The sequence below is a fragment of the Salmo salar genome, chromosome 07, assembly GCF_965601325.2.
Source record: "Salmo salar chromosome 07, fSalSal1, whole genome shotgun sequence".
Taxonomy (NCBI): domain Eukaryota; kingdom Metazoa; phylum Chordata; class Actinopteri; order Salmoniformes; family Salmonidae; genus Salmo; species Salmo salar.
In genome coordinates, this window is record NC_138297.1 from 47,333,520 (window position 1) to 47,347,491 (window position 13,972).

At 48.6% G+C, this 13,972-nt stretch overlaps 1 protein-coding gene across 1 annotated transcript in view; it reads right to left on the bottom strand.

The window, feature by feature from the left end:
- LOC106609279 (calcium/calmodulin-dependent protein kinase type 1D) overlaps positions 1-13,972 on the bottom strand; it is a 63,397-nt gene that overhangs the window by 16,031 nt on the left and 33,394 nt on the right. Inside the window, exons 2-3 of the mRNA XM_014207908.3 lie at positions 10,109-10,240; positions 6,999-7,073 (exon numbers count right to left, since the gene is read on the bottom strand). Coding sequence (XP_014063383.1) covers positions 6,999-7,073; positions 10,109-10,240 — 207 coding nt within the window. The remainder of the gene's footprint in view (positions 1-6,998; positions 7,074-10,108; positions 10,241-13,972) is intronic.

Consider the following 13,972-nt stretch of genomic DNA (forward strand, 5'->3'; position numbering starts at 1 on the left):
TCTATATCCCCACGCTCCATCTCTCCCTTTCTCCCTCTCTCTCTATATCCCCACGCTCCATCTCTCCCTTTCTCCCTCTCTCTCTATATCCCCACGCTCCATCTCTCCCTTTCTCCCTCTCTCTCTATATCCCCACGCTCCATCTCTCCCTTTCTCCCTCTCCCTCTATATCCCCACGCTCCATCTCTCCCTTTCTCCCTCTCTTTCTATATCCCCACGCTCCATCTCTCCCTTTCTCCCTCTCTCTCTATATCCCCACGCTCCATCTCTCCCTTTCTCCCTCTCTCTCTATATCCCCACGCTCCATCTCTCCCTTTCTCCCTCTCTATATCCCCACGCTCCATCTCTCCCTTTCTCCCTCTCTCTCTATATCCCCACGCTCCATCTCTCCCTTTCTCCCTCTCTCTCTATATCCCCACGCTCCATCTCTCCCTTTCTCCCTCTCTCTCTATATCCCCACGCTCCATCTCTCCCTTTCTCCCTCTCCCTCTATATCCCCACGCTCCATCTCTCCCTTTCTCCCTCTCTCTCTATATCCCCACGCTCCATCTCTCCCTTTCTCCCTCTCTCTCTATATCCCCACGCTCCATCTCTCCCTTTCTCCCTCTCTCTCTATATCCCCACGCTCCATCTCTCCCTTTCTCCCTCTCTCTCTATATCCCCACGCTCCATCTCTCCCTTTCTCCCTCTCTCTCTCTATATCCCCACGCTCCATCTCTCCCTTTCTCCCTCTCTCTCTATATCCCCACGCTCCATCTCTCCCTTTCTCCCTCTCTCTCTATATCCCCACGCTCCATCTCTCCCTTTCTCCCTCTCTCTCTATATCCCCACGCTCCATCTCTCCCTTTCTCCCTATATCCCCACGCTCCATCTCTCCCTTTCTCCCTCTCTCTCTCTATATCCCCACGCTCCATCTCTCCCTTTCTCCCTCTCCCTCTATATCCCCACGCTCCATCTCTCCCTTTCTCCCTCTCTCTCTATATCCCCACGCTCCATCTCTCCCTTTCTCCCTCTCTCTCTATATCCCCACGCTCCATCTCTCCCTTTCTCCCTCTCTCTCTATATCCCCACGCTCCATCTCTCCCTTTCTCCCTCTCTCTCTATATCCCCACGCTCCATCTCTCCCTTTCTCCCTCTCTATATCCCCACGCTCCATCTCTCCCTTTCTCCCTCTCTCTCTATATCCCCACGCTCCATCTCTCCCTTTCTCCCTCTCTCTCTATATCCCCACGCTCCATCTCTCCCTTTCTCCCTCTCTATATCCCCACGCTCCATCTCTCCCTTTCTCCCTCTCTCTCTCTATATCCCCACGCTCCATCTCTCCCTTTCTCCCTCTCCCTCTATATCCCCACGCTCCATCTCTCCCTTTCTCCCTCTCTCTCTATATCCCCACGCTCCATCTCTCCCTTTCTCCCTCTCTCTCTATATCCCCACGCTCCATCTCTCCCTTTCTCCCTCTCTCTCTATATCCCCACGCTCCATCTCTCCCTTTCTCCCTCTCTCTCTATATCCCCACGCTCCATCTCTCCCTTTCTCCCTCTCTATATCCCCACGCTCCATCTCTCCCTTTCTCCCTCTCTCTCTATATCCCCACGCTCCATCTCTCCCTTTCTCCCTCTCTCTCTATATCCCCACGCTCCATCTCTCCCTTTCTCCCTCTCTATATCCCCACGCTCCATCTCTCCCTTTCTCCCTCTCCCTCTATATCCCCACGCTCCATCTCTCCCTTTCTCCCTCTCTCTCTATATCCCCACGCTCCATCTCTCCCTTTCTCCCTCTCTCTCTATATCCCCACGCTCCATCTCTCCCTTTCTCCCTCTCTCTCTATATCCCCACGCTCCATCTCTCCCTTTCTCCCTCTCTCTCTATATCCCCACGCTCCATCTCTCCCTTTCTCCCTATATCCCCACGCTCCATCTCTCCCTTTCTCCCTCTCTCTCTATATCCCCACGCTCCATCTCTCCCTTTCTCCCTCTCTATATCCCCACGCTCCATCTCTCCCTTTCTCCCTCTCTCTCTATATCCCCACGCTCCATCTCTCCCTTTCTCCCTTTCTCCCTCTCTATATCCCCACGCTCCATCTCTCCCTTTCTCCCTCTCCCTCTATATCCCCACGCTCCATCTCTCCCTTTCTCCCTCTCCCTCTATATCCCCACACTCCATCTCTCCCTTTCTCCCTCTCTCTTTCTCTCTATATCCCCACGCTCCATCTCTCCCTCGCTCTCTCTCTCTATATCCCCACGCTCCATCTCTCCCTCTCTCTATCCCCACGCTCCATCTCTCCCTTTCTCTTCTCTCGCCTCTGCCAACAGAGACTTTCTTTCCAGCCGAGACAAGCGTGGCAGGGAATGACAAGCAAAAGGCTAAGCCAGCCACACACACACACACACACACACACAAACACACACACACACACACACACACACACATGTTGGCTGGACATAACGGTGTGGTAGTGACGGAGGAGATGGGCCACCATCCTGCAGGATTGCGTAACCATTTGCGTAGGGAGACCATGGCAATCAGACAGGAGCCAAATCTACTTCCCTTTCAATACACACACGCCATACTGTAGGCACACACACACTCAATCGTCTTTCCATTCGGTCTCACCCTCTCTCTCTTGCCATCTCTGTCCCATCCTCCATCCCTTTCTCTTGCTTCACCCCCAGCTCTCTCTCTCCCTCTCTGTCAGAACAGTATCAAGTTGTCCCTTTATCTGAGTGTAATCTGAGCTGTACGGTGGCCCTGTGTGCTCCTGTGTAGTTGTCTGGCTCAGCAGTGCCAAACACTGCAGTGCAGTGCAGGGGTAGGCAACTAGATTCAGCCGTGGGATGATTTCTGTCGAAGAGGATGGTCGGGGGGCTGGAACAGAATTATGATAATTGATACACTGCAAATTGACCACAAGTAAGCCCCAAAAAGATGTTATTACTTTAAAATAACAATCATTTCATAGCTTGATTACATTGAGACACGATCACATCTCTTTTTTATTGGGGGGAATACCTGGGGAAAGATTTCCTAAATGAAACATAAATTCCTGGTGATTTTACAGTAGTTTTTTCCAAAAACTAAAATGCTGCGGGTCGCCTGTTGCTGACCCCTGCTGTAGTGGTTCCTACAGTAAGGTAGTGGTGTGAAGGTGTTGCCGACTCCTGCTGTAGTGGTTCCTACAGTAAGGTAGTGGTGTGAAGGTGTTGCTGACCCCTGCTGTAGTGTTTCCTACAGTAAGGTAGTGGTATGAAGGTGTTGCTGACCCCTGCTGTAGTGGTTCCTACAGTAAGGTAGTGGTATGAAGGTGTTGCTGACCCCTGCTGTAGTGTTTCCTACAGTAAGGTAGTGGTATGAAGGTGTTGCTGACCCCTGCTGTAGTGTTTCCTACAGTAAGGTAGTGGTATGAAGGTGTTGCTGACCCCTGCTGTAGTGTTTCCTACAGTAAGGTAGTGGTATGAAGGTGTTGCTGACCCCTGCTGTAGTGGTTCCTACAGTAAGGTAGTGGTGTGAAGGTGTTGCCGACTCCTGCTGTAGTGTTTCCTACAGTAAGGTAGTGGTGTGAAGGTGTTGCTGACCCCTGCTGTAGTGTTTCCTACAGTAAGGTAGTGGTGTGAAGGTGTTGCTGACCCCTGCTGTAGTGTTTCCTACAGTAAGGTAGTGGTATGAAGGTGTTGCTGACCCCTGCTGTAGTGTTTCCTACAGTAAGGTAGTGGTGTGAAGGTGTTGCTGACCCCTGCTGTAGTGTTTCCTACAGTAAGGTAGTGGTGTGAAGGTGTTGCTGACCCTGCTGTAGTGTTTCCTACAGTAAGGTAGTGGTGTGAAGGTGTTGCTGACCCCTGCTGTAGTGTTTCCTACAGTAAGGTAGTGGTGTGAAGGTGTTGCTGACCCCTGCTGTAGTGTTTCCTACAGTAAGGTAGTGGTGTGAAGGTGTTGCTGACCCCTGCTGTAGTGTTTCCTACATTAAGGTAGTGGTGTGAAGGTGTTGCTGACCCTGCTGTAGTGTTTCCTACAGTAAGGTAGTGGTATGAAGGTGTTGCTGACCCCTGCTGTAGTGTTTCCTACAGTAAGGTAGTGGTGTGAAGGTGTTGCTGACCCCTGCTGTAGTGGTTCCTACAGTAAGGTAGTGGTGTGAAGGTGTTGCTGACCCCTGCTGTAGTGTCTCCTACAGTAAGGTAGTGGTGTGAAGGTGTTGCTGACCCCCTGCTGTAGTGTTTCCTACAGTAAGGTAGTGGTATGAAGGTGTTGCTGACCCCTGCTGTAGTGTTTCCTACAGTAAGGCAGTGGTATGAAGGTGTTGCTGACCCCTGCTGTAGTGTTTCCTACAGTAAGGTAGTGGTGTGAAGGTGTTTTAACAGTAACACTCACAAGCCTGTGGCTGAGCCTGCTGCTTCCGTAGAACAGATCTGACTGTACAACTGTTGGATTTGTTAACTCACATGGTTTCAGTGTTGTTGGAGAGAAACGAGAAAAACCACAGCCATGTTTGTATTTTCTGTAAAACACCACACACTTTTACAACCCTTTTCATCCATCATTAAATAGCCACTGACTGAGTCCAAAAGGTTCTAGCTTTGCTCTACTTCAGATACGTTTTAGATTCGTTTTTTCCGCTCTCTGTCTTCTTCCTGCTTGTTTTCTCTTTGTCTCCCCCTTCAATTGCACCGTTTTGGCTTTCACTCATATACCAAATTCATCCTAAAGCAATCTCCTTGTTACATTGTTCCACTGAGTAGATACTGAATATTTTTTTTCTCTCTCTCTCTCTCTCTCTCTCTCTCTCTCTCTCTCTCTCTCTCTCTCTCTCTCTCTCTCTCTCTCTCTCTCTCTCTCTCTCTCTCTCTCTCTCTCTCTCTCTCTCTCTCTCTCTCTCTCTCTCTCTCTCTCTCTCTCTCTCTCTCTCTCTCTCTCTCTCTCTCTCTCTCTCTCTCTCTCTCTCTCTCTCTCTCTCTCTCTCTCTCTCTCTCTCTCTCTCTCTCTCTCTCTCTCTCTCTCTCTCTCTCTCTCTCTCTCTCTCTCTCTCTCTCTCTCTCTCTCTCTCTCTCTCTCCCTCCCTCCCTCCCTCCCTCCCTCCCTCCCTCCCTCCCTCCCTCCCTCCCTCCCTCCCTCCCTCCCTGGTTGTAGATCGCTGTTGACAGCAGCTCTTCATCCAACCAGAGATGGAAGCATCACACCAGACCCAACTAACTAATCACAGCTAGATCAGACATGACTTGTCAAACTCCGAGCACAGACGCCATTAAATCAAACCCGATCTGTCCAACTCAGAGTACAGGTATATCAGACCTGATGTGTTAAACTCAGAGCAAAGTTAAATCAAACTCAGAGCACATGTACTGCATATCAGACCAGATGTGTCAAACTCAGAAAAAAATTCAATTAGACCACACCTGTCAACCTCTGAGGATGATTCATATCCAGGCTGTATCACATCCGGCCGTGATTGGGAGTCCCATAGGGCGGCGCACAATTGGCCCAGCGTCATCCGGGTTTGGCCGGGGTAGGCCGTCATTGTAAATAAGAATTTGTTCTGAACTGACTTGCCTAGTTAAATAAAGGGAAAATAAATAAATACTTGGAGGTGATGCTTGATACATGGACTCAGATGTGTACCGGCTCAAATATCAGATGAGTACTGAGATTCCTACCTGCTGAGGTGTTATTCCTGCTTCTACCAAGTTAAGCCCTGTCATAAGTGGAGTGAGGTGACCTTTCACCTCTGCATCCATGGTAACAGAGCCTGATATGAGAAGATGCCTTGCTGCAGAGGAGACAGGTGAGAATCATTTCACACCCGCTACAGGTGAGAGGAGAGGTAAGGGGAAAAGGTAAGAGGAGGGCTGAGAGGTGAGGGAGGACAGATGAGGTGTGAGGGAGGAGGACAACAGGGGTGAGAAGGAAGAAAGGAGAAGAGAGACAGACAAGGGAAGGGTGAGAGAGGCAGAAGACTGGAAGAAGAGTGAAGTGAAAGACGGCGCAGAAGGGTGGCCGTTTTTCTCATCTGTTCTCAATTCGACAGCCTGTTAGCACTGAAACTAATAACATTAAGTGTGCCGTGACTCAGCAATAAACAAAATTAAATGATCAAAGTTAAGAACTGCTCTACTTTCCTGCACACACACACACACACACACTTACATAACTGACAACACACTTTAATCCATAACTCACACGCCCTCCTCTACAGACTGATATAACTCCAGCTGATTAATGCGGCCAGGAGAGCATAGTGGCACGTTAGCCTTGCTGTAACGTTAGACTAACGTTATGTAAACGTTAGCTGAGCGCTACGAGCCAGGTCCCATTCCCTCTCCTGTAGACCGTCTTAATGGAAGTCTAATTGGAGTAATGAGGGCTTATAAAGTGTGTGTGTGTGTGTGTGTGTGTGTGTGTGTAAGCTAAAACCGTCACCCCTGTCCCATTCCTGGGTGCTGAGTGAGACACAGAAGGAGAGACAAGGAGAGAGAGAGAGAGACAAGGAGAGAGAGAGGGACAAGGAGAGAGAGAGAGACAAGGAGAGAGAGAGGGACAAGGAGAGAGAGAGGGACAAGGAGAGAGAGAGAGACAAGGAGAGAGAGAGAGACAAGGAGAGAGAGAGAGACAAGGAGAGGGACAAGGAGAGAGAGAGGGACAAGGAGAGAGGGACAAGGAGAGAGCGAGGGACAAGGAGAGAGAGGGAGAGAGAGAGAGAGAGAGAGAGAGAACTTACAGCTGCATGATCAGGTAGAGGTGGTTGAATGGAGAAGAGAGAGAGAGAGAGAGAGAGAACTTACAGCTGCATGATCAGGTAGAGGTGGTTGAATGGAGAAGAGAGAGAGAGAGAGAGAGAGAGAGAACTTACAGCTGCATGATCAGGTAGAGGTGGTTGAATGGAGAAGAGGAGAGAGAGCGAGAGAGAGAGAGAGAGAGAGAGAGAACTTACAGCTGCATGATCAGGTAGAGGTGGTTGAATGGAGAAGAGAGAGCGAGGGACAAGGAGAGAGAGGGAGAGAGAGAGAACTTACAGCTGCATGATCAGGTAGAGGTGGTTGGAACTCTCATAGATGTCTTCCAAAGCTACTATGTTCTCATGCTTGATTCTGGAGGGACAGAAAACACAGACAATGTAGGTCTATTAGTCAGGTATAACTATAACCAGATCCCAGACTGTCTCAACCCCCACCTACACCACCTTTACCTCAGCTCTAGAGTCATCTCAAACACTTACTAAACCTGAACATAAGCCCAAGCCTTATCCTAACCCTTTCCGTCTCTATTGATACAGTCAACACCATACTCAGGCCTCGCCATAGTAACTGCTCCATGGTTAAAGTGTATGATGTGTACACATGGGACATGCTTGTGCTGCAGTGGTGGTGGTCTGTGTGCGTGTCTTCGTGCCTCGTGACCCATTTGCCGATGATGTTATTGCAAGGGAGGGATAATACTGTACACACACACAGGAAGCGTGAGCAGGTGGGGAGTTCAGTACATGCATTAGGAGTGTGTGATCTCTGAGCTCGTAGCGAGCGGTGGAGCGTAGAGATATGAGTCATAAACAGTCTGAGGAGAGACGGCTGACATGAGAACACCAGATAGAATGATGTGTGTTTAAACTCTCCCTGGGATCATGGAAGGGTAAAGCAGATGGGAACCTCAGAGTGGGGATAGAGGATTCCTGATCTCTAGTCATTACATGACAAATCCTTCCACAGTTAATGCCTTATTATTTGACAACTGATTCTCTGTCTCTTAGAGAAGGCCGTGTGTGTGTGTGTGGTGTGTGTGTGTGTGTGTGTGTGTGTGTGTGTGTGTGTGTGTGTGTGTGTGCGCGTGCGCGTGTGCGTGTGTGAATCCCTGTCGAGCTGCAGGATCCAAATAAACTAGTAGGCGACAGAGTGGGCAGAGACTGTGGCACGACACTATACCCTAACTTCACAGAGCAAGAGAGGGAGAAAGAGAACCTGATCATTTCTTTGTGAATGTGTGTGTGCGCCAGTTCTCTATTTTTGACGAGTGTGTTTCTGAATGTGTGTTCACACGTGACCGCTTGAAGTGTACACATATATACTACTTATCCAAAAGTATGTGGACACCTGCTCGTCAAACATTTCCTTCCAAAATCAAGGGCATTAATATGGAGTTGGTCCCCCATTTGCTGCTATAACAGCCTCCACTCTTCTGGGAAGCCTTTCCACGAGATGTTGGAATATTGCTTCCATTCAGCCACAAGAGCATTAGTGAGGTCGGGCACTGATGTTGGGCGATTAGGCCTGGCTCGCATTAGGTGTTCCAATTCATCCCAAAGGTGTTCGATGGGGTTGAGGTCAGGGCTCTGTGCAGGCCAGTCAAGTTCTTCCACATCAATCTCGACAAACCATTTCTGTATGGACCTCTTTGTGCACGGGGGCATTGTCATGCTGAAACAGGAAAGGGCCTTCCCCAAACCGTTGCCACAAAGTTGGAAGCACAGAATCGTCTAGAATGTCATTGTATGCTGTAGCATTAAGATTTCCCTTCACTGGAACTAACCATAAAAAACAGCCCCAGACCATTATTCCTCCTCCACCAAACTTTACAGTTGGCACTATGCGTTGGGGCAGGTGGCGTTCACCTGGCAATCCACCAATCCCAGATTAGTCCATCGGACTGCCAGATGGTAAAGCGTGACTCATCACTCCAGAGAACGTGTTTCCACTGCTCCAGAGTCTAATGGCGGCGAGCTTTACACTACTCCAGCCGACGCTTGGCATTGCGAATGGTGATGTTAGGCTTGTGTGTGGCTGCTCGGCCAAGGAAACCCATTTCATGAAGCTCCCAACAAACAGTTATTGTGCTGACGTTGCTTCCAGAGGGAGTTTGGAACTCTAGTGAGTGTTGCAACTGAGGACACACGATTTTTACACGCTACACACTTCAGCACTCGGCGGTCCCATTCTGTGAGCTTGTGTGGCCTACCACTTTGCGGCTGAGACGTTGTTGCTCCTAGAAGTTTCCACTTCACAATAACATCACTTGACCTGGGTATCTCTAGCAGGGCAGAAATTTGACGAACTGACTTTTTGGAAAGGTGGCATCCTATGACAGTGCCACGTTGAAAGCCACTGAGCTCTTCAGTACGGCCATTCTACTGCCAATGTTTGTCTATGGAGATCGCATGGCTGTGTGCTCGATTTTATACACCTGTCAGCAACGGGTGTGGCTGAAATAGCCGAATGCACTAATTTGAAGGGCGTCCACATATTTTGTATATATAATGTACATGTGAATGACAATGTTTGGGTATGAAGCACTGACCCTGAGGAGGTGTGTCTTGTGACCTCTGCAGGCCATATTAGCCTGTCAATCAGCTGGTTGCCAGGAGATGCTGAGAGTGGCAGAAAGTCGAAGGTCTAACATGGAAGGCGTCAGAGGCCAGGCAACACCACCCCCCCCCCCCCCTCCACTGACTGGATCACCGTGACAACACCTATCCCCCATAAATATTGCCAGGGCCAGTGGTGTCTCTCCTGTCCCTAGGGAACACATATGGTATACTGCAATAATAACACCATCACATACTGTAGCCGCTTACTTCTGGACAGTGAGTGACTGAGTGAGTGTGTGAGAGAGTGAGTCCTTGTGGAACTACTGAGCCAGATCCAAGGTGATATCTGACCACACACACACACACACACACACACACACACACAGCCAAGTCCAAGCTGTGGAGAGGGATTACTGTATTATCTAGTGACGTAGAGATGCATATCTTTGGTTTTATCCCCTGGTGTGTGTGTGTGTGTTCATACAGATCTCTACTCAGCTACCTGACAATATGTATGAATAATACTTGTAAAATACATGCGTGTTCCTCACTGGGAGAAAAGATTAGAATGAACATTCAGTACAGTATCAGCGCTTAGGAGACAAGGTCACTAAGAAAAGAAATATGAGACAGAGGACATTTTCTATCGTCGCTACCTACCCGGATCTCCTCTTCTGTCAGCGTGAGACTGTGGATCGTGACCTAAAGATAACAGTGAATGGGGAGTAGTGGGAGGGAAGCGAGCGTGATGGTGAGGGGCGGCGGTGTTTTCCGTTCGGTCGCCAGGGTAACAGGTGTTAGGGAGGAGAAGGTAGGTGGGAGACTTACTTGCGGAGCACGGCGATCTCGTTCTCGATGCTGCTCTCTTTCCCCTTCAGGGCCTTCTTGGGGATACACTTCACAGCAAACATCTTCCCCGTAGACCTCTCCTGGGCCAACACCACCTCAGAGAACGCCCCGCTAGGAGAGAGAAATGGAGAAAGAGAAAATATTTCATTAATCAATTAGCAATTGTGTAAGACCGTTCAACACAAGTGCAGATACTAAACACAGACATGAAACAGCAAAAAAAGTTAACAAGGTTTCCATGAGAGAGAGAGAGAGAGAGAGAGAGAGAGAGAGAGAGAGAGAGAGAGAGAGAGAGAGAGAGAGAGAGAGATTTATGAAGCAGAGATCATTAATGCAGACTCGGCTCCATGAATCTCACTGTTCTCTGTCCAGCTCATCTGAAAGCCTCCAAACCACTCACTCACTATATCACCATCACACTTCACAGCCCCTCAGCTATCACTCTATCGCTCTCTCCCTCACCGTCTCCCCCCTCTCTTTATCTATCCCTCCCTCTTGTTGTCCTTTACTTATTGTTTCATGTTCAATTTGCTCTTTAATATGCTTGATCTCCTCCGTATCCTTTGTCCCAGTTCCCTCGGTCTCCCTGTCTCCCTTTCTCCACAGTTCATGTTTATTCTCACTATGTTCTCTCCTCCATATATCGGCTCCCTTCTTCCCCGTTCCCCTCTTTCTCTCCATTTCCCACCCTCACCTCGTTTTCCTGCTGCGTTCTTCTTGTTAGCTCAGTAGGAAATCAAATTTCATATCTGGTTTGCTTTCATTCATAAACTGGCTAATGGTGCATGCTGCTGTGCCAATCAGCAACGAGGGAACGAGGGGAGACAGGGAACACGTCCTCCCTCTTCCTCTCTAACCTCTTCCTCTCCACTATTATTCTATTCTTCCATTCCCCGCCTCTCCTCATCCTGCTCGTCTCTCCTGCCTTTGGGACATGGTGCTGGTTCTGAATTAATTCGTACTTCCTTTCCTCGTTCTCGTCGTCTCCTCCCTCCTTTCTGTCCTCCTATTTCACTATGCTAATGGGAGTGAAATAAGGCTTATCAAGCATGACATCATTTTGGAAAGTGTACAATTTCAGTAAAACCTGAGTAATACATTATTTTTATTTAACCTTTATTTAACTAGGAAAGTCAGTTAAGAACAAATTCTTACTTACAATGACGGCCTAGGAACAGTGGGTTAACTGCCTTGTTCAGGGGCAGAACGACAGATTTTTACCTTGTCAGCTCAGGGAATCGATCGCGCGACCTTCCGGTTACTAGTCCTACGCTCTAACCACTAGGCTACCTGCCACCCCATTAATATAACCTTAGTAATATTCAACACATCTTATTAGTGTGTGTGTGTGTGTGTGTGTGTGTGTGTGTGTGTGTGTGTGTGTGTGTGTGTGTGTGTATGTATGTGTGTGTGTAGTGCTATAGTCCAGATCGCACTAGAGACATTTTGAAGCCTCCATTTCCTGATGACTCCAAGACATCACCATCTGACACTTCACTGAAAAGCACTAAAAACACTGATAAAACAACAATGCTACACACACACACACACACACACACACACACACACACACACACACACACACACCTTTCATGTGTGATTCGCAATCACAAACGGGATAGTTCTGGTTCTGCTTTATTCACAAAATCATGGACTCAGTGTTCGCTCGGTATCACACCCGTTTCAATTACTATTGTCAGAGACATAACAGCCAGGCATTGTTCAGTAAAGCACAAATCATTCTCATACATCCCTTCCTTCCTTCCTTCCTTCCTTCCTTCCTTCCTTCCTTCCTTCCTTCCTTCCTTCCTTCCTTCCTTCCTTCCTTCCTTCCTTCCTTCCTTCCTTCCTTCCTTCCTTCCTTCCTTCCTCCCTCTGTTGGAATCCTTCTTCTCCCCTATATTCTTCTCACCTTTATCATCACACCTCACCTCCTCTTCTCTCACTCTCACTCTCCTTTCACTGAGTTGCTCACACATCTGTCACACTGGCAGCTGATCTTATTGAACGTTCAGGTCTCTTCATGTGAATGTTTATTCTCAATGGCAACTAGTAACAGACCGATTGAAGCTAATCAAAGCACACACAGCCTTCTAGAATACTGTAAACACATTAAAACAAGAGATCTGTGATTAAACTGAGTGCTGATCCATGTTGTTTGTCCACTCACTCACTGAATGAATGAGAGCACACACCTGTTACACACCCTACAGAGGGGTCTGAACTGAGCTCCAAAACATGCTAAGATCCCCTGCTCCCTAATCCACCATAATCCCTCTCTTACCAGCATGACCTGGACACACAACCCCTCTACGCCAGGGAGAAGTCACCCAGCCTCCACCCATCTCCCTCGGCTACAAGAGCCAGCTGGTCTCCCACCCACCCTCGCTGGTCTGTGGAAGCAGCTCGCCCATTAGGAAGGCTAGGACTGGGTCTCCATCTCTATACTCTATAGACTACGAATGTGGTTTAGTCTCTGCCCAGGGAGAAGGAAAGAGACTGACCACATACCGTGAAACCAAAACGCCACAAAAGACAGGGAAGGAGAGAGAAGAGGTAACAGGAGAAAGACGTACACAGTAGAAATGGGAGAGAAGAGAGGGAGGCAAGCATGGGTGAATCCTGTAATAGAGAGAGAGAGAGAGAGAGAGAGAGAGAGAATCCTGTGTGTGGGTTTGAGACAGAGAAGAGCTGAATGTGTGAATGAGACCTATAAGAGAAAAGCTGAACGGCGGCGCTACAACAAAGACAACCTTTAAAGCAGTCACACAGAACAGAGATAGTGTACTGTATGTACCCTGTGATGGCTCTATCAACCCCGTCCACTGGCTGGAAATCAATCTTTTTTTTCTTTTTTGTTGACAGGGAGCAGAGGGATTGTGTAATACAGTATCTCCCCAGCTGTGTTCATACACAAAGGGGCTTTGAGTGTGTGTGTGTGTGTGTGTGTGTGTGTGTGTGTGTGTGTGTGTGTGTGTGTATGTGGTTATTGGGTGTTGACTAGGTGTTTTGCAGTTCAAGTTTGTCCCTTCTGCTATTGCAGTTGGCGGCGACATTGGGCGATAGCGTTTCCTCGTGTGCATAAACCTGGGTAATTGTCTCAGCGAGGCTCCAGTGGGTATGATTGCATTGAATGGAAACTACATGGGCAGCCTGCAGCCAGTGTAGAGTGTGTGAGTGTGTGTGTGTCACTCTCAGACAGATAACCATTGTGACAGGTCCTCTTGGTTAACGGGGCCCAATTGAATAATGCTGGAGCGAAGTGATCTTGCCTACAGAGACAAAGATGGGCTCTTACATGGGAGAAGCACACACACACACAGACATGCACACAGCTGTATGATGTATGTGTGTGAATGTATGTATAAATATTTCCCCAAGGAAGAGTTGTCAAATTAGACACATATCCTGGGTTTCTCCTCTAAAGAGAGAGAGAGAGAGAGAGAGAGAGAGAGGAGAGAGAGAGAGAGAGAGAGAGAGAGAGAGTGGCTGAGAGAGGGCGAGAGTGGCTGAGAGAGAGAAAGAGTGGCTAAGAGAGAGAAAGAGTGGCTAAGAGAGAGAGAAAGAGTGGCTGAGAGAGTGGCTAAAGAGAGAGAGAGAGAGAAAGACTGTGGCTGAGAGAGAGAGAGAGAGAGAGAGAAAGAGAGACTGGCTGAGAGGGGGAGAGAAAGAGAGAGAGAGACTGGCTGAGAGGGCGAGAGAGACAGACTGGCTGAGAGGGAGAGAGAGAGAGAGAGACTGGCTGAGAGAGAGAGAGGGAGAGGGAGAGAGAAAGAGAGAGAGAGACTGGCTGAGAGGGCGAGAGAGAGAGAGAGAGAGAGAGAGACTGTGGCTGAGAGGGAG